Consider the following 25,574-nt stretch of genomic DNA (forward strand, 5'->3'; position numbering starts at 1 on the left):
TTTATGAATAAATTTTGTCAAAGGTATACCTTACCATTGCTACAACAGCAAGGGCTCCCCTGTGGAGTGAATCGCTGTCCCTCCCGCATGGAGCACTGTGATCTTGAAGGTGGTGTAACAGTCCTTAAAAGGCTTTTGATTTCACCCAAAGCTACCAAGTGTTCAGGAGATACTCGATAACTTTTTCACGGGCTTAGGGTCCTTCAGAAATTTAACCTGGGGGTAACGATGCGCCTATCTTGTTTGGCGGCTGGATGCCACCAATTTCCATGTTCTTTGTACCTCTGAGTATATCTAGCTTTTCGAACACAGAGCAGAAATATTTAACAACTTCTTCCATCCAGTCAAAACCGCATGTTTTCTACATGATTGTGCGTAGTTTGAATTTAGTGCGAATAAAATTTCACACTGGGGGAGGACAAGCAGGGCGACTGGTGAGAAATAGGCTAGCATGCAGGGGACTCTGGGCTTGCTGGGACAAGCCAATCTCACCTCGCTGCCGGTGGTGTTTGCAAGATACTTTGGGCCAGGACAGGTGCCCTGTCTCTCTTGCTTATCTCACATTCTGTCTCCTGATGTGAATTCTAAAGTGCAGATATTGGGAGGTTTTTTTATCTGTTTATGTAGTGGATACAGGACAGAAGAGGCCAGTTTTGGGGTTTTGACAGGTGTGAACATCAGTGGTCCTATTGATCTCTCTCATGTATAGTTGATCGCTCAATATTTCAGAATGCTGAGCTGGGCAGAGTAAAACAGATGTAACAGCTTCCTGGATAAACATGTTAACGTGGGTTATTCTATGTACTAGTGGGAGATTCAAGTCCATTTTTCACACTACAGCATTATAAAGTGCAGTGACCGAGAGAAGACCGTTCTTGCCTTTTCTGCAGTTCCTTACCTTATCCACTGCAGAGCTTTTCCCTTTTGTAACAAATGAGGGAAGGGTCCTAAAAAACAAATCTCCTTTCATTACTCAACTCCAGTTCATCCCCACGGCATGTCTGTTCCTGTGTGATGTATGCGGTGAGAGACCTCCTTAAACTATGGAAGATAAGATCTTGTAGTGGAAAGTACACAGCAAGGTCAGTGAAAGGTTTTGCAACTTGCATTACTAGCAACAGTCGGTGTTTTAATGAAGTTACCTTATGAGAATCTCCTCTAGTACCATAGGTTAAATGCAAAAGAATGTGTAGTGCATTGAAAAGGTGGTAGGTGATGTAGGAAGCGCTTTCCGACATAATTTATGTGATTGACTTGCACACAGCGTCACAAAGTCGTTGAGTCTCTTATGTTTTACAAATGCATTTTTGAAAATTGCTCACAAGTTCAGTAAAAGAGGTTTTAACGTCCATGTCTTCAGGTTTTAGGGTCCCAGCTGAGTAGGATCTAAGCTTTTTTGAGCCTTCCTTGGAAGCATGTGGTGATGGCTCCTGTTGAACTGTTCGTGATGTGGTGCCAAGGCGATTGGTCTGACCAAGTCGTCTGTGTTCCCTCAGTCGCTTGGTTTCACCAGTGCTCCTTCTGCTCGCTTGCTACAGGGTTATGTGCAAGTTCTCATTTTACCCTGGAAGCAAGGTGGAAGCCAGGATGCTCCCGAAGCTACCCCGCTCTTCGACAGTTGCAGTGTCACTACTGCCCAAGTTCCCAGCTATAACTTCAGCTTTTTGTTTTTCCTTTTCTGAAAACTTGCCGGTCTAGCATCAACTCTGTAGATGTGCCCAGGTATCTGACAGTGAAGCCAGCGAGTGGACGCTTGAAAGAGCTGAAGAGAGAGGACTTGTGGGTGGTGGCAGATGGGATGGCTATTGCACTCGCCGCCCCTGCAGCAAGACAGCTCTGCATTTAAGCCTACCCCAGGCTAAATGTCACAACCAGTGTCTTAGAGTATGTTGCAATGAGAGTCAGCCTCCAGGCCCTGATTCATGAACAGCAGCAGCTTAAACTCCCAGGGCAGAGGTAGCCCTCCACAGCCAGCTGCCCACCCTGGGGTGGGCTTAAATTCAGAGCTGTCTTACCCCAGAGGGAAAAGGGATCAACTGAGTCGACAGCATTCCTGGATCTGTGCAGATACTGGGGATGAAGGGCTGAGCTTCACAGGGGTTAGGTTGTCCCTGCCCTGTGTTGGTCCAGCTGGACCTGGCCCTTGGGAAACTGAGCTTGGAGGCCCGTGAGGTGGTAGTGTAGCCTTTTGAAATGTGGTTAACATGTGCCACTTGAAATTCATGGTGCTCACCTGACATATGAAATCATTCCTCTCTGCTTCTTTCTTTCTTTCTTTTGGAGATCCCTATTACTTTTTAGCCTGATCAAGTGATGAATTTAAGCATAGTGCTGTGTCTCTGCGTTTAAAATTTGTCATTAAAACGTGCTTTACTATGCAAATAGTTACTAAAACTTCTAAGACTTACTCTTCTTCTCTCTATTCATTCCCTTTGGGGCAATTTAGGCTAGAAGTGAATGTGAAGATTTCCTAATCTTTTCATTTCAGTGCTGTGACACCCTTTAGCCTAAGGAAATGATTTCTTGAAAAATGGGACAGTGTTCGAAAAGCACTAGTGCTGACTAAGGAAGAAAACATCAAGCAAGAAGCCTGATAACCTGTTTTATCAAACTCGAACACTAACTCTTCTAGTAGCTTACAGTGGATTTGTACTTTGGCATAGTTGGCTTTCCCTTTCAAGTGTATGATAGATTTCTTCTATGTAGCAAAGGTCAACTGGTAAAATTATTTTGCAGCTACCGGAAGAATGTGCTGCTGCCTTTTAATACGAAGATCTGTATCTGGGGAAGCTTAAATTGTTTTTATGTATAAAACTATGAAGAAAAGTGTTGAAATGTTCTTATACACGTGTGGCTATCATCTGAAAATTGGTAGGGTATTTCTTATCTTAGGCTTATCTCAGACCCAATATTCACATGTGGTGATTTTAAATTATGGCAGTAACTAATAAATGATGATATTTGCTCATGACAAACTTTCCAAACCAGGGGGTGGGGGACCCGTCAGGAATTTTGGGAGAAGGGCTTATTGTATATCTGCATAAGGCAAGGAGTGCAAGTCCTTACTTTAACTTCACTGCTGGAGTTGAGCCGATTTCCCCTCCCGTTCCCGCACCCCCAGAGGAGGAGCTGCCCAGTCTCCCTCTGAATTCAGTGGGGAATGCTTAACCTTTTAAAAGCTCGGTCATCTGGGAGCTCATTATTAAGACTCATACTTCTGAAAGATTTAATTGTGCTTGGCAAATAGTCATCTGCAGGCAGCTAATTCCACTTGCCAGTTCCACTCCCCCTTTGCTCCCTGCTCAGTCTTCACCTGTCATTTCCCTTCTAATTTGGATGCTTCTTCTAAGGTCTTAGGGAGTCAGAAATTTTCATTTGGATTGAAGTCAAAGCCCCTAACGACTTCTAGCATCAGCCGTCTTCTTGTCATGTAGCAATAGTCCTGAGACAAAGGAAGAATAAACAGTGGAGCCAGCACTTACCTGTTCCCTAAATAAATAAATAAATTTTTTTTGAGGGTGAGGAGAAGTTGTTTTTGTTTTGTAAGTCCTTTGAAATCTGTCTGCATGAAACATCTGCTGCATCATATGTAAGAAGAGAAGGCCAAGAGTAATAAAGCATTTCATTAATGTTTAATAACATAGTGATTAGCAACCCAGCAAATGTCTTATGCCCGTGGGAGATTGGGACTTATTTGATTAATAGATTAATTGCAACCTGTTCTGGTTGTGATTGCAGGTGTAAGTTTCTGTGGATGTTGCAGACTCCCTGAGGACTGATGTTACAGGCATACTTATACTCACTTTCTTCTTCCTAGTTGAAGAGTTAAAAATCAAAACATGAGGGAAAAAAATCTGTCTGCTGTTTCTGTGGAAGGAAAATTATTTTTGCTGTAAGAGTTTCAACAGAGATTCTCTGTGCTACCTCTGAAAAAGAATGGCTATTATCTCTGAAAGCATAGGGCTGCCTTTTAGCAAATACTTTTCCTTTCAATTATTCTCCTTCCTGCACTTTATTTCAGTGTTGTAATAGACTTGAACCATCTCTCTGAGCTTCAGACCTAGTTCTGTTTTTCTGCCTTTTGTCTTGGGTACGCTGTAATTCCTAGTGCGTCTGGACTCGCTGCTGGCAGAGCACAGTGGATGCTGTAGGACTGAAATGTACAACTGAGCTGTTCATCAGGTCACAATGTTTAAAACAACCCCTTGAAAATGATTAAGTGAATTTCAGGTTGTGGTCTAGAAGTGACATAATGCTGGAAATCAGTTTGCGTTCCAAGTTTAGTCTCGAGCTTCCTGAGCTGGCAGGAATTTAGAGATGGTATTAAGTCTCTGAGAGGTTCTCAAACTCCGCTTCGATTCAAAGAGGCAGCAATGAGCTACCGAAGAATTTGGCTTCCACCCTTCAATTAACTGCTGAGGTACAGGGCAGAAATGAAAGAAGAGTCAGAATTGTTCTTCTGTTCTCCCAAGAGTTTGAGGCTTGCTCTGTGTTCTCTTACGAGCACAAATAACCCATTTCTGTCTCCAGTCATAGGAAACTATATAGCTGTACGAAGCTGAAGTTTTCTGCTTAGGGACTGTGTCCCGCGTTGGCAAGAGCAGGCTGGAGATGGCATAACGTGGCACTTGCCATTGCTGACTGCCGAGGGGAAGAGTTAGGAAGGTCAAAGCACGTCGTCCCTTTACGAGAAGGGTTGTAATGCCCAAGTTGAGTTCATTGGAGGCAGTAACACAATAAAAAGAATTGACAGGGTGGAAACAAGGTGTGTGTTGGTATCTCAGATTTTTATCCAGTACGCCTTTCTGTCAGCTCGCTCCCTACTGCATGGTTGGGGTTCAAATCTATCTCGTTCTTAAGGGGTTAAGGAAATCCAGTCCGCATTCGCGGTGGCTGTGTGACTTTTTGCTTCACTCGCTATTCTAGAGCTTTAGTTTCAAGCACGTTTTCTCCTCTTGCTTCCCCGTCGGCTCTTTAATTTCAGTCGGGCTGTAATAAATCATGGGTTTGCAGGTTGGGAGCATGCTGGTGGCCCCACCTACGCTTGCCTGAACCCCGCGCCTTCGGCTTGCCCTGGCCTGGCCCCAGCTCCAGCCCAGCACGGTCTGCCCACCGGCCTCTTCAGGCAGGTCCTGCCTGCTGCCGCATTCGGAGCCGACGCTTTTTGCCCTGATCTGTACCCATGCCAGGGCTGAAGGTCGCTGTGCTCGGTAATAAATTTTGGCTAGAATACAGCTGACGCACGCGTTTTGCGCCTCTGCCTTTCTGGGTGTTCACAGGCCAGGGTTTCAGAAACGTTTCGCGGTGCAACCCTGCTGTGCGTCTCCATCGTTTGTTGCTTCAGGATCTTAATTATCAGATTTTTACATGAGGGCAAATAGTGGAAAGTTTGGCAGCGTTGTGGAACTCGGTAGCGAAATGAAGCTGGGTTTGGAGCCTTTTCGTTGCTTTTACTTTTGTAGTAAAACAGAGCACGATGCAGCTGCGCTTCACCGGGTTGCACAGAAATGCACGCACAAGCGTTCTGTATCTCGGACCCCCCGCCAGCTTCCTCCAGTTAACCCCGCTTGCGTGGCACAGCGCACGCGAACTCCTTATTCTCGTGTTGTACAGGCACTTGGCAGTTGGGTTTTCCCTTGTATGAGGGTTGGGATTCCTATCAATGGCAGGCAGGAGGAGGTGCGAGGAAGGGGGAGCGGGGGGAGGTATTTAAAGCAGCAAGTTTGTATTTACGCTGTAAACTGCTGATGGCTATCATTGATTTCTGTTTTTTCCTTAGGGAAGCCCCGAACGTTAACAGTATACTAATTGGTATTGCATTTATGTCTCTAGGATTTTTTGGATGCTAGAAGTCAAAGTGCTTTTATAAATGCTAACCCTCAAAGCTGCTTCTGTGTACATGCAGGGGTTACACATTAGTAGAGGTCGGAGCAGGACACGGTATCTGGACTTCGTGACCTGTGCGTTAGGCCTGCTGGGCTGCAAGTATTTAACAATCGTCGATGGACCAGCACTAACTGGGTGGTAGTTGTTGCGGCATTACAGCTCTTGGTGTGTCATAGATACAAATAATTAAGAAACAGTATTCATTTGTTGGTATCGTTCTGTATTTCTGGATTAAAGGTTGTGATTGTATGAGTTTGAGACGAACAGGTATGCTAAAAATGGAGAGCTTCCCAACTTAGATCTGCTGGTGTGGGAAACATGCCGTGACTGGTAGGAGGGGGAGGCTGGGGCTTTGTCGTAATCTGCGCCTCAAATGTAAATGAGGAAAACTGTGATCCCTGTTGACATTTATCTCTGCTTGAAATTGCTTGCCTACAAAATGGACTTTTCATGGGTGGCTAGCTATTGATGACTGGCATGGGCAGATTCCCAGCCCAGGCCTCTGTAGTTAAGCCTCTTTTGTACCACTTTCTCCTCCAAGCACTGATTTATTTCAGTGACAGCTTGGGGCAAATACAGAAGAATGTAGGAATTAGCCTTTATTCTGTAAAATGACTCAATTATCATATATCTGTGAAAGACAGTTCTGTAAGCCATAGAATAATTTCTGTAATATTTTTGCTGATAGTAAAACAGTGTTAAAAGTAGCCTTGTGAGTGATGGTGTTTGAAATCCGCCTTTGGAGGAATGGGTCAGGCAGCTTCAGGAATTTTTAGAGAAGATGTGGTACAGCTTTTATTTTGCAGTCTGTCCCACTAAGCTTAGGATAAACCAGACATACTAGGACTGGAGCTTTAGTAATGATATTAGTGAAAATATGCTGATCTCTGTGAGGCAGCTACCCCTTGGTAACCTGTCAGGGGCTATTTCTGTACCCCAGGCAGCCTATGGTGAGCGCGATGGCTTCCCCTGTGGTCTGGAGTGTTTTGTTTCGGTGCATTTTACAAAGCTCAGCCTAGGAGGTATGGCTCAAGGGTTGTGCAAGCAGTTATCTCTGCAAGGCATTGAGCTTAGCTGGCTAGGATCACACTGAAAGACCTCTGTCAGCATGCGCCTGCTTGCCCTGTGCTTGGGAGTCCAGCCTTGTTCTTGGGGTGGGAGATGGTCAGGATAAAGAGTTGTCTGCTGTATGACAACGCTTTACATCTCTCAGGGTCTCAGCCTGTTTCCTGGGCAGGCTCGGCAGCCCAGCGGGTGAAGGTGAGTGCAGGTGACTTGTCATTTGGGTGGTTCAAGTGGAAGGAAGCAGGGGGAAAAAAAAAAAAAGGGAAGCCCTGCTGCTTTATCGCTGCCTTCATGCCTCCCACTGCAAACTGGTTTCTTCCCCAACTTTGCCTGTGGCTCCCTGCTCCGGCTCTTCACTGTGGGGAAAACTTTTACTGAAGAATAAGAAATGTGGTAGAATGGAGAAAATTATGATGGAAGCAGGAGAAAGGAGGAAACTGTAAACATGACGTGCAAGAGGAGGAAGACTGTGTATACTGAGAAATTTGCATCTATCCGTGCTGCTTCCATCCATCTGTAATGCCAGAGTTCACGTGACAATTACCCTCCATTTTCTGGTTTTCTGACCTGATAGAAGAATGTGAGATACTGAGCTTCAGCATTTGAAGGTATTACCCTGCAAAGAATAAAAATTAGCTTAAAAAAGTGCAAAAATGAGAATTAACTGTAGTTGCTGGCGTTACTTGTTTTAAGCGAGAAGACTGTTGCTGAGGTTGCTTGTTGAAATAGATTGGTTGCTTATCCCGGCCTTTCCATCAAAAAGATATTCTCTCTTGGAAGTACAAGACATACACAATCTTATCTGTTCACAAGAACCAGGTCACGTCCTTGGTGTGACACAAGGCAAAACCACACATTTCTAATTTCTCCCACTTCATCTGCTTTGAACATAATCCTCAAAGAACGTTGCTGAGGCTTTAAACAGGCATTTTGGAAGGGGGGGAAAAAAAAAAAGAGCAAAACCCAGTATACCCTTTAGCTAAGGAAGCTCTGAGGAATTCTCTTCTGAACTGGATCCAAGTGATATTTCTACACTTCATTGGTATGTATTGATAATGTTGTGCTGACATGAGCTGTACAAGACCTTCCACCTTCATTTGCTCTGGTCCGATTCAAGAAGTTGCAAGTCCATAAGGCATCAGCGCTGACGATCCAGTCATTTTATCCCCTGTTGTAAAAAGGCGGGGGGGGCGGGAGAAAAGAGAGCAGGCAAAGATCCAGGTTGGGGTGATGAATGCAAACTGGCAAAGCTCTAGAAATGTCTGGATGGGGAGGGAAGGGAGTGTGTGTGTGGGGGGGTGATGGTTATTCTAGTCTGTAATAGCAGATTAGATTAGTGAGGCAGAAATGATCTTGCTTTGGTGGTTTTATATCAACTGCAGCATTCGCACAGTTAGGAGGAACTGGGGTTGTAACTTTGGAGAGAAGGCATCAGTCTTCATACATGAGCTTTACTGGCTATGCTTTGAAGCTACAAGTCTGATGTTGTCCTGGCAATCTTTAACCATATCTTTAACCGTGATGAGCAAATGGATTTCTTCAATGTAATGAACAGTTACAGGCAGTCTGGGCTAGGAAAGTTGTCTTCAGAAGTGACGAACAGGGTTTTGTCCCGTTGGGTTTGCTTCAGTCATTAGCGAAGGGCTCAGATGCACTGGTTGTAAAGCAATCTTCTGGAGCTGTGCGTCAGCAGCCTTCTGGATAAAGAAACAGATTTTAGAGAAAGAAATCAAAATGCAACAGAAATTTGCTGCGTAATCTGTTCATAGTCCCGTCGGTTTGCGGCTTCTCGAAGGAACGCGTGCCGCAGGAGCTCTGTGTTTCGGCGTGAACCGAAGTCTGCCGGGCCCTCTCTCGCGGCAGGGCTGGCGCGGAGGGGTATTGCTTTCCTCGGGGCTCACCAGGCCTGGTACTCGCAGTAAGAAAACTAAACCCTTCTCTTCATCTGCATGGGGGAAAGACGAATAATTTCCTCTTTGAGTCTTCGACTTTGCATCCATGTCTCTTAGAAGACAAAAATGATGAGTTAAGGATAAGCACGAGCTTTGTGTTTTCCTCCACCCTGTATTTTGATCGTGCACTGTCAGCCTTTCTCATCAGCGCGTTTTGAAATGGTTTTAGTTTGCATTATATTTAGACATGCGTTTTCTCTCTTGTACTTCACTAAAGGTTCACCGTTCACTTCACTAAAGGTTCCCTGCTTATAATCTGATATCCTTCCCCTCCCCATGCATTTGTGCACTGGTCATTAATAGCCCACGTTATAATGCGAAAAAGCTGTTATTTATGTAAGATGTATACAGGGAAATACATGGTAAAGTGAGCCTACTTGAAGTAATCATCTGGGAAGAAATGAGTCCTTTCAAGCATCGGTGTGTTACATGAACATCAGTAGCTGTTCCCCCGCCACATCCAGTCTGAGCTTTGCAACTGTTCGAGTATTTCTAGTTTTAACTCCACCAGGGAGTGGTGATTAGAAGTCAGCTTGGGTTTAAGGTGGCCGAGGTGCCTATTTGACTAAGATGACAGTTTAAATTTCTTTCCTTCTGTCTGGTCACAGGATGGGAGATACAGGTTACTGTGTAATGGGTTTGTGAGTTATCCCCGGTATTAGCAGCTCTTGAAGCACTGTTTGTGCAGCTGCAGCAGATGGTCAGGATGGAGCTGAAGGCAGTGGGTCCGAGTGGAAGGCACCGAAGTGGGCACAGGCTGTGCTTGTGCTAGGAGGAGATACCAGAGTATAAATAAAACTTCAGCCTAGTGTTAGAATAACTTCTGATTCCCCCCCGCCCCGTGTATCCAGTCAGCATATACATACTATCTAAAGAACATGAAGTGGTAACCTGACTTAAGAGTACGTATGTGTATTTTAAGGAGCTAGTAGAGATATTGCCAAAATAGTATCTGCACATTCATGCTTAGTGCATTCCTGTTTCTTCCAGGAATTCCATGAGATAAAAAGTATTATTCCCATCTCACAGCCAATGGGAAAAAGGGAGGAAGAAATTACTTACCTTACATTGTGCTATGAATTGCTGGTGGAATTTAGTTGAGGTGCTGGGACTTGGAGTGTTAGGCTCAGTCCTGTAGTAACACCATCAAGCGCTGTAGAAGCCAACTGGAGAAATTAATCTCTTGCCATAGTTGGTGTTTCAGTGACCGACGGGATCTAGAGCCATCCTTACTTCGGCTCGCTAGTTGAAATCTGCCCTGGGTTGTAAGGTCCAGGGAGAAGCCACCGAGCCAGCAGTGGTGTGGGGTTCGGACAAGACGAGGATAAGGTCCTTCTGTTGGTCTGAAGTCTGAACTGTGCCGTGCGTCACAGGAACCCCAGCCGTGACTCTCAAAATTGACTTCTTTTTCATGGCATTTAATAAAAAATGAATAAGTGGTGAATATTTGATTGAGCTCCTGTTCCTACCAGGAGAAAGCTTTTCTGTGTGGGATGCGAGGCGTGTTGACAAGGTTATGTGATGAAGCCTGTTTTCCTCGTTCACAAATTCACTCCATGGGATTTCAGGAGATACATGAAAGCCTCAAAGGTCTCTCCCTGCTTTCTCTTTCTTTTTCTTCCTCCTTCAGGATAGAATAGGCCTGTCTTGGTGTGTACCTAATGGACTTAGGCTTTAATCTGTTCGGAAGCCAGGCAGGCTCAGGGAAGGACTTGCTTTCTCCTTAACTACTAGCTGGATAATTGCCAACTGATAATTGTGTGAGATGTCCCTCGTGTTTGTAAAGAGCTGGCTAATACTGAAGTATTTTTTCAGTCAGCGGGTGGCAGGGATGATAGGATTAATGATACTGCATCCTATCTAACACCTCTTTCTTTTAAGGCTACGTGGCTTAGAGGAATTAAAAGCATAGTTCATAGCCACGTTCATATTAGAAGCTCTGAGCGGTTCTTGCAGAGTTCCTTAAGCTTTAATCGTAGTGATAGGCACCCTACGTGACCCTCTGATACATAGAATATGAAATCCTTATTTCGACAGCAGCTCCACACAAAGCAGGTGTTAGCTTTGTGTATTTAAGTATGAAAATGTGTGGTGGCTAAAGAATTTTCTTCCCAAATAGTCCTGAAGTGGGCCAGAGTTAATGATGCCAGCAGGACCAGTGTGTTAGTCTAGCGTACTGGTCCTAGCGTGTTAGGATGCATGATTAGCAACCCCGTGATCCAAGTAAAAATTGGAATACCTTCTATTTTTGAAGCTGCAGATTGTATAGTAATTGAGGAAGGAAAAACAGTGATGTGTAAATGTGTATTAAATGTGTAAAGGAGTATTGTAGCAACAGCTGTGAAATGAAGTATAACAAACATAGCTGTGCTAATTTTGCTTGCTTGTTTTTATTCATACCTGCACTTCAACATTTCACTCATTTGTATCTGTTAGGCTAGGAGATCCCTCATTTATTTAGGGCTCAGTTACAATGGATTTTGCAGTAAAGTCCCCAGTTTATCATCCATGTAATGAACCGTTCCTATTGTAACAGCTTTTTCAGGTTGATACAAAATGAGAAAATAACACTGTTATTCTGTCTGCCTAAACCTGGTTAAACCTTGGTTGAACTAAAGCGGGAACTGAGTTGCCTACTCACTTTCAGGTGCTTTTTTTTGGTATTGCAAAGAGAGTGGTATGGGAAATCGTCTTCCAGCACAGACCTCTTTGGCAGTGGGGAGGAGGGCAGGCGTGTAGGTGGAAATATTCCATTTGCTTTTACGTTGTTTATATTATTTTTATAGTATTCAAGGGGGATAGGCTGCCAACCATTCTGGCTGATATATTGTCTTATTGTAAGATCAAAAATTGCAAAGTTAATTTCTTGCCTTTTACCACTGAAACTTTGGTAATGTAAGTAGGTAAATCTTGGATTTTGTGATGGATTTGTGGACCTTTATCTTAGAGGGAAAATGTACTCAAAGATGTAGATATTCTCAGTGATAAAGTAATTGGAAGAAAGACTAATAAAAGTGTGAAAGCTGTTGCCTCTTTCCAACTTTAGTTGTTCTTTGGTTCCTTAGTTTTGTCAGCTCCTGTGTCTGTATATTAAGGTGTTCATTACAGTACTCTAACTTTGTGAGAAAAGAGTTTTTCTAATTGTTTGCTTTTCTCTTCTTTCAGAACCGAGAGCTCCAGATTATGAGAAAGTTGGATCATTGTAACATTGTCCGATTGCGTTACTTCTTCTACTCTAGTGGAGAGAAGGTAAGAATGAAAAACAAGGCAGTGCCTCCTGGTAACCATCTGGGGTACAACTGAACTCTGAATTTCTAGAGACAGGAGTGTGAAGGTAGTACATGTGATAACATTGAGAAAATGCTATAGTGGTGCCCAACAGATCATGTTGGAGCAGATCTTTTTCAGTATGGCAGTGTGTGGTCCATGAGGAGTAGTGTTATTAGTATAGCACAACAATAGCGTAACAGATTTGGATACACACAACCTCTTTTTTTAATTTAGTGGAGCACAACTGGGCTTCATTTGCACATTTTAGCACTACTTTCCATACGTGCAGATATGTTTCCTAGGATTCAGTGTTAAGCACTCTAGATTTAAAGCACTTACGTGACTTTTCCCAGACACGGTCTCTGTATGCTTCTGTCCCCCTTCCTTGTGCATCTGTTCCATATACAGGCTGAATTTCAAAGCCCGGAGGAAAGAATAATGTATGATTGTGTGATTGTAGCATTTGTCAAATCGCTTATGCTCCAGAAGAAGGAGCAAATAGATGGATTTAATAAATCTCAAGAAGTAGACATTGCCATCTGTGTTTTCTTTCAGTCTAGGTATAAAAGTTCCTTGTTTTTTTTAAAAAGGGGTTGCAAGGTTTTGTTTTAGTGTGAAGCTATAACAGCTTTCTTGTCTATGTATGTATCAGCATTTTAGGAATCATAGGAGAATGCAGGATGAAATGGACCTCAAGATGGCATCTGGTCCAACCTATTGCTTAAAATAGGGTCATCCATGAAGTCAAAAAAAAAAAAAAATCTTTCTGTCCCATGTGGGAGTTAATGTAAGCCATGAGGGGGCGAAATGGGCTAGATGGCCTTCTGAACTTCCTCTGATCTTTTTATATATAGGCATAAATATTTATATGCTATGTAATAATTGATATAAATGTTATAATTTTTCATTTTCTAAAGCAGATTACATCCTTAGTTGTCTTCAGATGCCGGTATACATGTGTCCGCAATGCTGTAAAGGACTGTATATGAGAGCTGATAGCTACTGGAAGGCTATTAACTGCTGTTGCCATGAAGTGGGCCAGCAGAATGGGAGAGGCAGCCCACCCACTTCATGGTCTTAGGAGCTAGAGAAGGAGCTGACATCTCCAGGATAAGTTGTTGGTGGCAGGTCGCTGCAGGCTCGTGCAGTGCATGGAGGGGTAATTGGAGGAGCCCCGTTGTTATCTCTCTGGGAGGTGCTTGGCGGGGACCTGGCCCTGTGCCTATGGCAAGCTTGCAAAACCACTTTCCAGGAATCAAGGAGAAATGTGATTTAAATTTTTTTTTTTTTTTTTTTTTTTTGATCAGTCCTTCCTTCCTTCCCCTTGCCTGGTGGTAGCAAGCATTTCCAGTGTTATATGGCCGTTGCTGTTTTGTTGGTAGGGCAGTGTAGTTTTTTTAAACTATATTGTGCTCATATAGCATATAACCAGAAATTCCTTGAGCAGCATGAGTACAAGAAGGGAAATACTGTGAAGGAGGACTTGGTCTTGGATTTTTTTGTTTGCTTTTTTAACCAGCTTGTAACTTGGCCAAAGCGAAGTAGAATTTCATGGGACAAGCAGAAAACAACTGCCTTATCTAATGGCTTTCAGAAATTTCGTGCCAACAGTAGAAACGTTAAAACTTCTCAGAACACTGTTCCAGGAGCCTTTGTATAACAGTAACTTGAGTAAAACTCTTTGGAAATCTTTAACTTGATGTTGAGCTTGAGACTGGATTTTCCACTTTGCTGTTTCAACTCCACGTGGCTGATTATCAGCAACGCTAGTTTTGTTTTTACAAATGCGGTCTCTATCCATGACCAGCAAATCTTAATGCTTCAGTGAGAAGTTTTCTTTCAAATTCCTTTCTGCTCTTCTCTCTTCATGCCTCTGCCTTTGAGATTTCCACTGCTCCCCTGCTGCAAAATGGGACAAATGTGAACCGGTCCCTAGGGCAAAGGTGGACCCAGCAGACCATCAGCAGCAGTAATGTTGCAGTTCAGGTTGCAAGGTCTCTTTGCAGTTCAGTACAAAATTATACATAATTGGCTTGCAAGTATTTTCCATGTAGGTGGCAGCGTGTGGGGATAACCGTGTATGAGTTTGTTGGCTGCTGTTTGGGAAAAGCTCTAGAGAGCAGCAAGTTGGTGTTCTGAAGCTCATCGGGAAAGAAGAATAACGTTTCTTCTTGTGGTTTTGTCAGTTTGGGAAGCAATAACATCTTTTCCTTCATATTACCCTCGTAGTCAAGCTGGCTCTTTGGAGAGTGGAGGAAAAGGGTGAAAAGCATAAGGTCCCGTCTGGTAACCAGGAAGGACGTGGAGGAAGGAGTTGCAGATTTAGATGCTAGGTACCCAGAGCTTTGTATGAAGTGATGCTTGAAGCCAAGTCCAATGGGAAAAGTAATGTAAAAATCCAAGGAAAGTATAGCAGAAAATGCAGTAGCATAATGATGAGTGGGGCTTGCAATTGTTCTCTGTCTTCTTCATGAAGAACTTAGCATAAACACAGATTAATGGCAGTGGACTGTTAATTAACTCAAGTCTAGCAGTGATGGGAGAATTTCAGCCGTAACTATTACACTGCTGATCCTTTTAATGAAATAGTTCACCAATGAACTTAATTTTGATACCTACATATCAAGCATTCTCTTGCATAAAGATTTTCATGCTGCCATGATCGCTCTACCTGTTTGTTCTGGCCAGAGTGTTCCTTGGACTTCTCCTTTCTTCCCTGGTGCTTAACACCAGTGTCTCTAAGCCCAGAGACTTTTCTTTTTTTGTTTTTTGGCCAATATCTGAGAAGCTTAAATCTGTCTCGATTTAGAGGTACCTCAAAGGATTTCTTCAAATCCAGTCAGACTGGCAGTCTTTGAAAGCCATGTGCCTAATGGTCACTTTAGTTCCTGTTAATCGCTAGGCATTTTTAGGCACTGGGCAACCTTAAAACCAGCTTTATTCTAGCAAAACAGAGGGTTTAATTCTTGATTCGAAAACTGGGAACAACAGAAAATAGCATCAAATAGAAAAACAATTCTAAATAACACTTGCTAGTAAGACTGTTCCTTAGCTGCATCAAAGTTGTAGCCAGTTTGTAGAGATTTGGAGCTCTCTGTTCACTTTTTCGAAGGGCTATCCGTGGAACTGGTTAAAGTGTTTGAGCTCCCTATCTTTTCTTTTTCCTTTGATGAACTCTCCTTTTTATGTCTCCCATTGACTTAAAATTCCTTCCTGCTTTTGCCAGAAGCAATCCAGCATTAGCAGCATGGAGATCTTGTACCAAACATGGCTTTGACTGGTTTCTTCTCCCTTGTTTTCTGTGGCTGGGTGACTCCGTCTTGTCTGAGCATCTTTGAATTTGTATTGCCTTTATATAGGTATACCCTATATAGGAGTGGGGGGGTATATATATATATGCACACATACATGCACTTGCCCATATATATTTATACCTTTATGTGTGTGTATATATATAAAAGTTGTTTTGAGTACTGACTACGTATTAATCATGTTTGACTAATAATTTCTAGTTTAAGAGAGCTCAAAGAGAGCACGTAATATATATTAATATGACAGTTGACAGGCTTGGCATTCAGGTTGCTTCTATAAACTATTTCCTTGTTGGTTCTTTGCTTCTGTAAGTTTGCAGACATTTGTCAGACCTGTTGGATAACCCAGTTCTTTCAAAAGACTTTTCCTTCATGAATTTGCCAGAGTAGATTCTGATTTCTTCATTTATTTTTTTTTTTCCTGAGGCTGTATGAGATATCTGATAGCAGGGCACTGACTTTTGTAGCTGTAATGTGCTTTTCAGTAGTCCAAAACCTGTAATTGTAACTGGTGGAATGAACCAGAGGGGAAGGAAGAACAACCAAATAATGGGCTGGGTTGTGTATGGAAGGTTCTCTTGGTGGAAGTAGTCACAAGTCTTTTCCATGCTGTATTTCTGTGATTTGTGGTTTTCTAGGTAATCCTTGGAGAAAATGGGCAGGATTATGGGGCTAGCCAACTCTGCTATGGTTGATAGTTTTGGTATTCTGCCTTAGGATAAGGTGCCTGGTTTGCCCGTCAGCTTGCCACTGGGAGGTCAGCCAGTATTAGGAAGGCATACATTTCTGGTTTGATTTTTCCTACTTTTCCTTAATTTTAGGGACTGCCTTGCATGTAGCATGATATATAAATGTAAATGTTGGTTTACTGAAGCAGGGGGACGTGGTCTTGCTGCCTGTCCTTTTTAGCCTAATTCTGCTGAGAACCTTTTGAGCTGTGCTCTAAGGGAGGGCGGACATGGACATACCGAATAGTCCCTCTGGCTCCTTTGCCGAGAGTGTTCCCCAGTGGTTTATAGCACGACCTAACTTCTTAAATCAGTGGCTGCTGGGTAAAATTATTCAGCTTTGTAAAACCTGAAATGAGTTCCTAATCCCCCCGCTTTTTTTTTATTCTCTATTTGTGGTTTAGATCTTTCTTTGTGGTATTTCATAACTGTTGGGTTTTCTTGTGTGGGTGTTTTTGAGTGTTTAATAGTCTGATCAATCCGTATGTGTGCCCAAAAGAGGAAGAGGAGTCACTGGAGAGATTTGTTCCTGTATCAAACCATATAAAAGTAAAGTAAATGTAGTTTTTGTTGAGTAATTGCATCTCTGGTTTTATGTAACTTTTTTTTTCCCCCCTTAAGGTGGCTTGGTATTCAGAGAAGTCGAAGAAAGCATATATGGAAGCACAGAGATCACAAATAGGCAATATGCTGACTCTTTTTTGGAGGCTGAGCTGGCCCTTCTGCATGCTGTCATTGATTTCTTGTCTTATTTAGCCTTAGCTGTAAGGGCATGCAGCCAAAAGTCCATGCAGACTCAGGATGGAAATTTACTCCCATAGACTTAGAGTGAGGTTTAAAATAAACATGCAGGAGATACATGCTGAGCTGCATCTATAAGCTGCTGTGCCCTCTCTCACGTGCGCTTTGGCAGCAGTGTATTAAACTGTATTAATCTAATTAAACTTGTATTAATCAAGACATTTGGAAGAAGGGAGGAAGTGGGTGATTTGCAAGTTTGGGCTTTGCTGAACAGTTGGTGTTTCTCCAGGTTCATATCCCTGTTAGGAAGAGATATATCCTCCACCTTCAAAGAGACTTGAACATCACCATCCTTTCTTGCGGGAGTGTTCAGATGAGTCCTCACGTAAGGACCATCTGTTCTGTTCCCTGTTAAAATGGAGTACTTGTAGTTGAACCATTTGGTTTCTTAATTGAACTTGTTTTTTTTAAAAAAAAAAAAAAAATCTTGCACAAAAAGTTCAATTAACAAAGCCTTGAACCCAATTTTGAATTGACAGAGCCTGTGTGAATGTTTTGCACCAGCCTAGTAATGTGCTGAAGGGCCACCACTAGAGATGAATTTAGTCACTACGATCCATTTAATCCTTGGCAGATCTGCTGTGCTGTCAACAAAGGAGCAATTAATGCCAATTATGAGGAGTTTTGTGATGTTGGTATCTCCGTAGTCCTTGCCTGAGGCCTGCCAAGCTCATTTCAAAAAGCGCACCAGTCATCAGATAATGACTATCAGTTACTGCTGTTAGGGCTCGCAACATGCTGGGAATTTCCTTAGTTGTAGTTATGAGCAGTCTCTGGTTTTGAGTAGGTTGTGTTAATAGAAATAGCAGTTTTGTCTGCCTGCGGTAGGGCTTTGCAAGAGTGGAGGAGGCAGCGGTGGCTGGATCCTCAGTGTAGTAGATGTGTGCAGTGGAAATAGGAAGCTCCGTGATTTCTCTCTAGACCAGCGGGACCATCTGGTACGCCTGGTTAGTCGCTCTTCTGCTCTCAAGTCATTCCTCTACCAGCTCTAGCCACTGCTGTCATCTTCCCATGTTGGATGGCCGTTAGGAAAGCAGCTTGTATTGCTTGTCCTGAGGAGGCATATAGCTTGAACCATTACTGCTTATTATCTTGCCTAGTTTGCTGTCATGGATATATCCCAATTCAGAAATTTCCCCTCAGTCTGGAAGGCAGCGTACAGGCAAGAAAACAGTGGATCTCCAAAGACTCTGTTTTCATGGTAAGCTATGCAGGACAGCCCAGTGATCCCAACATTATCTGTTAATTTTCATCTTCCAGCAGCGCTACTGCCAGCTCATGGCACAGTCCCTGCTTGGGAGCTGTGGTTCAGATATCCACAGATCACAAACCACTCCCACCTTTTAGATGTTGGGCAGCTGTTTCCTACTTCATAGAAATATTTTCTCCTTGGAAGTACAGCTAAAAGTTTTAAAGAATTCACAGGGCATAAAATAAACAAGAATCAGTAGGGAGTCCCAAATTGTCTTCATGAGTGACCTTTTCTTTACTATAGTCTTTCTTTAGAGGGGAAAACTATGGCAGAAAATGTCTTTTTTTTTTTTTTTTTTTAAATGATGGGAAAAGGCTTAGTGCATCACCTAAGAACCTAGACTCTTTCAGTTGTCAAAGGTAGACAATGCAAACCAACAGTCTTCGAACAAGACCCAGGAAAGTTCTTAAATCTGAATTATATTGGGAAGCTTGACTTTAGCCCTTGTGCTGCCATCACAGCTGACCCAGCTGGCAGTTCCTCCTTACATCAGACCGTGTTATGTTGAAGAGTAATGAGCATTACAGAACAATTTGATAAGTTTTGACAAGTAAGTATAGGAACAGAAGTCCTGGGACAGATCTCAGTTCTCAAACTCAGTCATGAACAGCGAGGGAATAGGAAAGGAGATATTCTACTCAACATTTGCAGTACTAATAGAAAGCATTGGTATCTTTCTGAACACTGAAGTTGAGTCTTCAACTGCTCTTATGCCCCTGGAGTTATCTGCGTGAAACTGCAGCTATACGTCTAGGCTTACGGTTCCCTTACTTTGGTGACAGCCATAGCAGTTCTGACATAGATGTGTTTGTAAACTGCTAGTAAAAACAGGCACACGTGGCCACTGGATGTCACCATTCCTTCATACAAATAAGGTCAGCTACAACATTTTTTGCATTTTCAAATTTTTCCAGTGTATCGTGGCTACTCAGTAGTTAGAGTAGGAAGGCTGCAAATTCTCACTTTGTCTTTGAAAGCAGTTCCAAAGTCTTTGTATCTTAGCGTACTATGTCAGCCTTCAAGATAAGAGAAGGAAGGTGGATCTCATGGTGCTTGATAAGGGTGTGTGAAGTGCATGCTGGTTGTAGCTTTAAGAAAAATAGCCTTTTTTTGAATCTAGGGCAAAACCTGTGTGACTTTGAACCTTGTATGTTGTCTAAATCTAGATGGCTAAGTCAGGGTGAAGGGCATATCTTACCTCACGCTGATACTCTCCGATGTTTAAATAATGCACTCAGAAAGAAGGTATAATCCACGTGAAATGCTGAAATCCATTTTCTTGCTTTCCGACTCCCAAGTTAAATCCTTAACACTTTTTGACAGAACCCTTGTGTAGCCGCCATCCTGTCCGTAACAGCTCCGTACGGAGCACCTACCCCCGAAACAGCATCGGTGGGGTGCTGTCACACGGTAAAGAAAACATGATCTCCTTGAGTAAACTGACTGGCTTATTTACCTCGTATAGCCCCGGTCCTGATGCTTTGGGATAATTGCAATAAGTGCATTCTGGAGGCGTATTCCTTAATTTTAGGTTTATCTCTTATCTGTGTGCTTTTTAGCTTGAATAGGCAGGTAAAGCGCATTTCTTCAGAATGTAGTTCCACATTTATCTGACCAAATGCAAAGTGAGTTTCAGAAACTCCTGTGTTGGTCATCTCCTCTCAGTTGTGCTCATATAGCTGATCACGTGGAGTCCGTCTGAAAACTAGCTCAATTAAATGATCTGAGATTAAAAACAAACAAACAAACAAAAAAGAATGAAAGCAAGCCACCTGCAAACCACACCAGAACCACCACCACTGTTACTGATCTGCCAGGAGATGAAAATCAAAATGAGCCTATTCATCATTCTTTCCAAATGCTGACCAGTAAATTTAGTCACCCGAGAAGAAAAAGCACCCAGAATAGTTTCTTAACCTTTTTATCCTATTACTTGATGCTTAGAGAAATTTTCCTTAGGTTCCAGTTCAGGAGAACTTCTAGCATCTTACTGACATATTCTTCAGAGTATGCCCTGTGATTTTTGCTTTTGCCCTCAGTCTGGCCTTCGGCATGTATGACCTCCCTGGCTCAATACCTCATCGTATTGGTGGTAAATAGGGGCAACAGTTGGACCGTGGCTGACTAATGTTGATTGCAGTGTTACGCATGCACATTGGAAATGTAGTGTGAGTGATATATGAAAAAAAAAAAATGATGAAAGCTGGTGGAAACCACTCAGGATTAATTTGGGGTTTGTTGAGGTGGGGAAGGATCACAGAGATTGAACATTTGTGCTTTCCCTGCAAGGAACAATCCAGAAGAGTGAATCTTTGAATTCAATAGCTGCTGCTTTAGGCTGGCCACAGTTAAGTTGGTGCTTAAAACAGGTTACTTGTGTGGACTGAAGGACAGAAGAGTTTCAGAAGTGGAATTTGAGACCTCCACGTAGCCTTTCCTATGTCGGTAGGGTAACGTTTTCAATTTTGCTCCATCTTAAGCCATGTAATGCGTAAGGCTCATGTGCTGGAGTAGCTGTATTTGCAGCCTGGTTTATCTCCAATTTCTGATACAAAGAAAAAAACTAAGTTGCTGGAATGTTTTGGCTTTCATGTCCTAGTCTTTCTCATGCCTTTTATTATGTCATATTCAGTATTGGTATCTACTTACATGAAGTGTTTCCAGCCAAAGTGAAATGGTGCCTGAATTGTCGGTTCTTGAGCGGTGCAGAGTGGTTCAATGGCAAGGCCGTGGTGATTTTGCTCTGGCTTGTTTCAGAGCAGTGTTTGTCAACTGAGCATTTATCAGCCAAGTGACAAAAAAGCAGCTTCTAACACTTGAGGCGATTGCAGGTACACGAGCCGCATTGCTAAAATCAAAATCCTTATGAAGTACGTTGATATTTCAGGATCTGCCTCCCTGCCCTTCCCCCCTTTATCATTTTCAAGAGTCCATGGTCATAACCTTAGCAGCAAGCACAGGAGAACAGGGATGCACATAAACGTTTGACCTGCTGAGGAAAGCTAATAAACTATTCAATCCCAATGTCTGTAGAGAGGAGTGAGTTATTAAATGACACTTTGTGTTTGCTTTCTGTCGTTTATACAATGCAGTCTCGTCTGGACCTTTCTCTTCTCTGTAGAGGCATATCAGAGGTGCTCCTGATGGTTAATTTACCTTGGGAGGTTCCCAGCCCAGCCATTTTGAAACAGCAGCGTGGAAACGAGTCACGTGTGGAATACGTGGCGAGGTTTGAAAAAGGCTTCCTGTAATGGAAAGATAAGCCTTGATCCTCCCGCTTGATCCTCAAGCAGTTGCCCTCATTTGGCAAGCTCTTTGAGCTAACGCTGTTTCCTATTGCAATACATCTGGGTCACTGGAAAAATATGTGTTTAGGAGGAATGCATGAGGTAGGCAAACCAGGTTACATCATCCTCAGAGCTTGTCGGGCCATGACTGCTTTCTAGCTCATACTGAATGTTGTTCAGGGGAATCCAGGTAACTCGGATGTTATTTTCATCCAGTTCATGCTCACAGAGAAGGGTGAGGGCTCTTGAAAACTGAATTCTGAGCGTTTATCAGATTTGTGCCAGGTTACGTCAGGAGGAAGTAGGTCAGAACACTTGAATCATCTTTAATTCATGAAAGTAGTCATATAGGGCACTTCTGAAGTGTCAGTTGCTTGTGGCAGGAGTGGAGTGTGCTGCTACTTATATAGCCAACACCATAAGCCTTGCCTTTGTAGTTGTATATTAAAGTTCCGGGTACATCAAATGGTACATCAAAACTTGGTTGTTGGTTGGGGGAAAGGCGTTTGTGCCTTCGCATCTTCTAGGTGATAATGTGCAATACGTGTTTACACAGGAGCAATGCCGTGCGAAACCCATGTAGCTTCCAACAGAACATGAAATAAAAATCAAAATGGAGGAGAGAAAAGTAAAACAAAGGTGGTGTCAACTAAAGAGTTCTGTAATTCTCAAAACTTACTGTTGTGAAGTAGCGTAGGTGGGGTATGTTTGGCAAACATAGCATCTATGGGACCTATAGATGGGTCTTACTGGTTGACATGTCTCCTTTTACTTGTACTATGAGAGGATAATGAAATCCCTGTAATTCCATTTCTACTCATTTTTTTCTGTCTCTCTAATTGCTCATGTCCTTTTTTTTCATACATGGAATGTGAATCCTCTGAATGAAAGTAATCAGCCTCAGTAACGTGGTACTTTGTGCAGTGACTTGCTACCAGTAAGACTTTCCCACTCTCCAAGAGGAGGCAAGCATTAAACATATTCATCACATTGTATCTACACCGAATCAAACAGAATTCATATTCATGAGGCTGTTTCTTCTCTTCATGTACAGGTTGCCTTACCAGGCATGAGTTAACTTTGATTTGTCAGGACATTTATTTTCTGTATTTTATAATTAATACCTTGAAGGCTCTGACGTAAGAAGAGGTGGTGGTGGATTTTTATTGGCTTGAAGTGAGAGTCAGGGAAGGAAGAACTTCTCTTGTTGCAGAAGGGAAAGTGCTAAAATACAAGCACATCATTTTCTTGCATACATTTGCACATCCGTGGACTTCCAGAGCCATCTGGTATTCCCTCTGCACTGCTGGTAGGTGTCCCTCCTTATCCATTTCAAAAAGTTTTTTTTCTCCAGCCTGGTCCTCAGATTCCTTCACCTTGGTACCCAGTTCCTGGGATGGCACTGGGAGAGGCACGAGCGCAGGCACGGTCTGGGAGGCTGCTGCTCTCTATCTCTGTTGCAGAATTACCATAAGAGCAGATACAAGTTAGTGGGCCGTTGGCATTTGCTTAGTGCTGGTGCTGTTGCTGCTGTCATTTCAGCAATGATATTAAAAAAAGAACATCTTTTTTTGTAGGGAAGAGTGATGTAGGCAGGGCTTTGCAAGGTGACTTGGCCTATTAGGAGGTATCAGTAAGAGCTATTAAAATGTCCTGAAAATACAAGCATCTATTGTCAAATAATGGTGAACAGAGATATTGAATTCCGAGTCTTTAATAACACACAAAAGCAGCAGTTCTTCGCATATCGTGTATTCAAGTTGTGTGTTTCTGTGTGTGTTACCACGTACCATTTCGTTACTCATTGCAGACTGCTGCTCTGTGCTGAGGCAGGATGGAGACCGGTAAAGAAAACGGAGCACTGTGAGAGTTAACTCGCCACACTCTGTGCTCTGAGTGATGTGTTAAGGCACAGTAATACTGTTAAATTGCTATAGATAAATGAGGTTTGGTTTTGGGTGTTCAGATACGCAGCCAGCGGACCTGCTGACAAGGGACTTCAGTTGAAGACTTGGGCATTCTGTGCTGTTTCCATCCACGTAAAGTCTCTGTGCATCATCTTTCTCTATAGAAAGATCCAGCTGTTAACACAGCAAGTGCAGGAGAGGATACTTCTGGTTAATTCACCTAGCTTTCAAAAATAATTTTTCAGGTTGATATAATTAATTAGACCCACCCCCCAACATTAAATGTAGTCACAGTCTTGATAGGAGTTCCACAGAAGACTGCATTAAAATATCAGAAGTCTTTTTAAGACCTGTTTTACGGCTGAAAATTCTCAGTTCCGCAATTAGGCACTATGTGATTATAGTACTTTGTCATTTAATTCCTCTTTGTTCCTTCTGTCCTTTGCTAATGTATTCTCTAACGAAGCACCTTATTATAAAGCTACGTTTGTTGTTTCTCCATTTGTTGTTTCTCTGTGTTATATTCACACAGACCTCTAACCTGATCCTAGATACTACAAGTAATACTCAAGTCTTTGTTTTTGTCTTGTTCTGTTTTGCCATGAATAAGTTCATATGTTTAAGTTGGAGATAACTGTATGTAAACAAAATGGTTACAAATGTTAACACTAGCCTACTGTGTGTGAATGGTTAATATGTATTATTAATCCCTTAATAGTTAGAAATTCAGTAAGATCAAAGGAACATTTCTAAAAAATGCAGGAACTTTTTTTTTGATGTGTAGTTGTGGGATGTGAGTTTGGGACTTTTAAGTTTGCACTTCTTGGGTTTTGGCGGGGAAGGGACTACTGGGTTAATAGACTGCTTTAAATAATGATGCAAGTGTCACTGTGAAATGTCTGCTAATGAAAATATTGAATGGGCAGAACAATTATATTCTTGTCCACATTTATAATCAGAAAATGCCTTATGTTGGAGACCATATTAATTAATGTGACCTTGAATGTAAGTTTGACTTAAGTATTGGTGCACAAGTGCAAAGCTGAAAGGAAAAACTGTTTGGCAGCAGCTCACACTACCACTAAAGACACGTACTTAAAATGTCCACAGCTTTCTCATCCTGTTGGCTTCTCTGAATGCTTTAATTGTACTTCATGCTTCAAATCTATTGCTGATTTTTTTTTTCTTCTTCTCTATTCTCTTTCAGAAAGATGAGGTGTACCTCAACTTGGTGCTGGACTATGTTCCTGAAACAGTATACAGAGTTGCCAGACATTATAGTCGGGCCAAACAGACACTCCCTATGATTTATGTCAAGGTAGGTAACTGATAGATGTGGTTAGATGAAGAAGGATATTATAGGAATAGACTCTGCGGATACCTCTTTTCTGACATAACTAGTTTTCTGAAATTTTTAGGAGCGCATACATCTTGAGGCAAGGAAGAAAAAAGAAAGATTAAAATGATTATTTGTTATGGTGAAGGAAGAATAGAGGCGAGAGGCTTAAAGGAAGCACTCCTGATTTCTCATTTTACAAAAATCTTGGAATGGGTGGGAGAGACTGAGTGTGGGGGGAATGTTTTGGTTGTTAAGCAGCTTAGATAGAGACTGACACCAGCCGGATTAGCAGCCTCAGTTTCCTGGGATGATGAAGACACAATAGTACAAAGGTCAGGAACTGAAAGAGGATGTCAGGAAGAATAGTGCTCTCTTATCTGTTATCTTCCCCCTTCCCTGGCATATGAGTAGGAGTTCATGCGCTTCTGTTGTGGGCATGAAAGGCATATTTTTGTCCCCTTCCCTTGTGGGAAGCCAAGTGGCTCTTGTCTTGAAGAGCTATGTGGGGTAAGAATCTGTATGCACGTTGTAGGCTCACGACATCTCTTAAGTTGTCTGCATCTTTTGTCATCTTCTGCAAAGTGGTTCAAATGAATAAAATCTCATTTTTTTTGGCAAACATAGGACCCGTCTGGGTCTCATAGTTCCATTTCATATATTGTGCCCACAGTCCACACGCTAGTGAACGATCATGTTTTCACATGGCATTAACTTGTTAACATGGCATCCAGGTGACATGAAAATTAGCAACAAATATTCCTGATTTGTATTAATTT

At 42.5% G+C, this 25,574-nt stretch overlaps 1 protein-coding gene across 4 annotated transcripts in view; it reads left to right on the top strand.

Annotated features, from left to right (window-relative positions):
• GSK3B (glycogen synthase kinase 3 beta) overlaps positions 1-25,574 on the top strand; it is a 158,344-nt gene that overhangs the window by 74,467 nt on the left and 58,303 nt on the right. For all 4 annotated transcript variants that reach the window (XM_087756413.1, XM_087756415.1, XM_087756414.1 and 1 more), the window contains exons 3-4: positions 12,069-12,152; positions 24,667-24,777. In XM_087756413.1, coding sequence (XP_087612539.1) covers positions 12,069-12,152; positions 24,667-24,777 — 195 coding nt within the window. The remainder of the gene's footprint in view (positions 1-12,068; positions 12,153-24,666; positions 24,778-25,574) is intronic.

This window comes from Nipponia nippon, unplaced genomic scaffold (genome assembly GCF_047370975.1).
Source record: "Nipponia nippon isolate SJK-2023a ecotype South Korea unplaced genomic scaffold, ASM4737097v1 scaffold_2, whole genome shotgun sequence".
NCBI lineage: Eukaryota > Metazoa > Chordata > Aves > Pelecaniformes > Threskiornithidae > Nipponia > Nipponia nippon.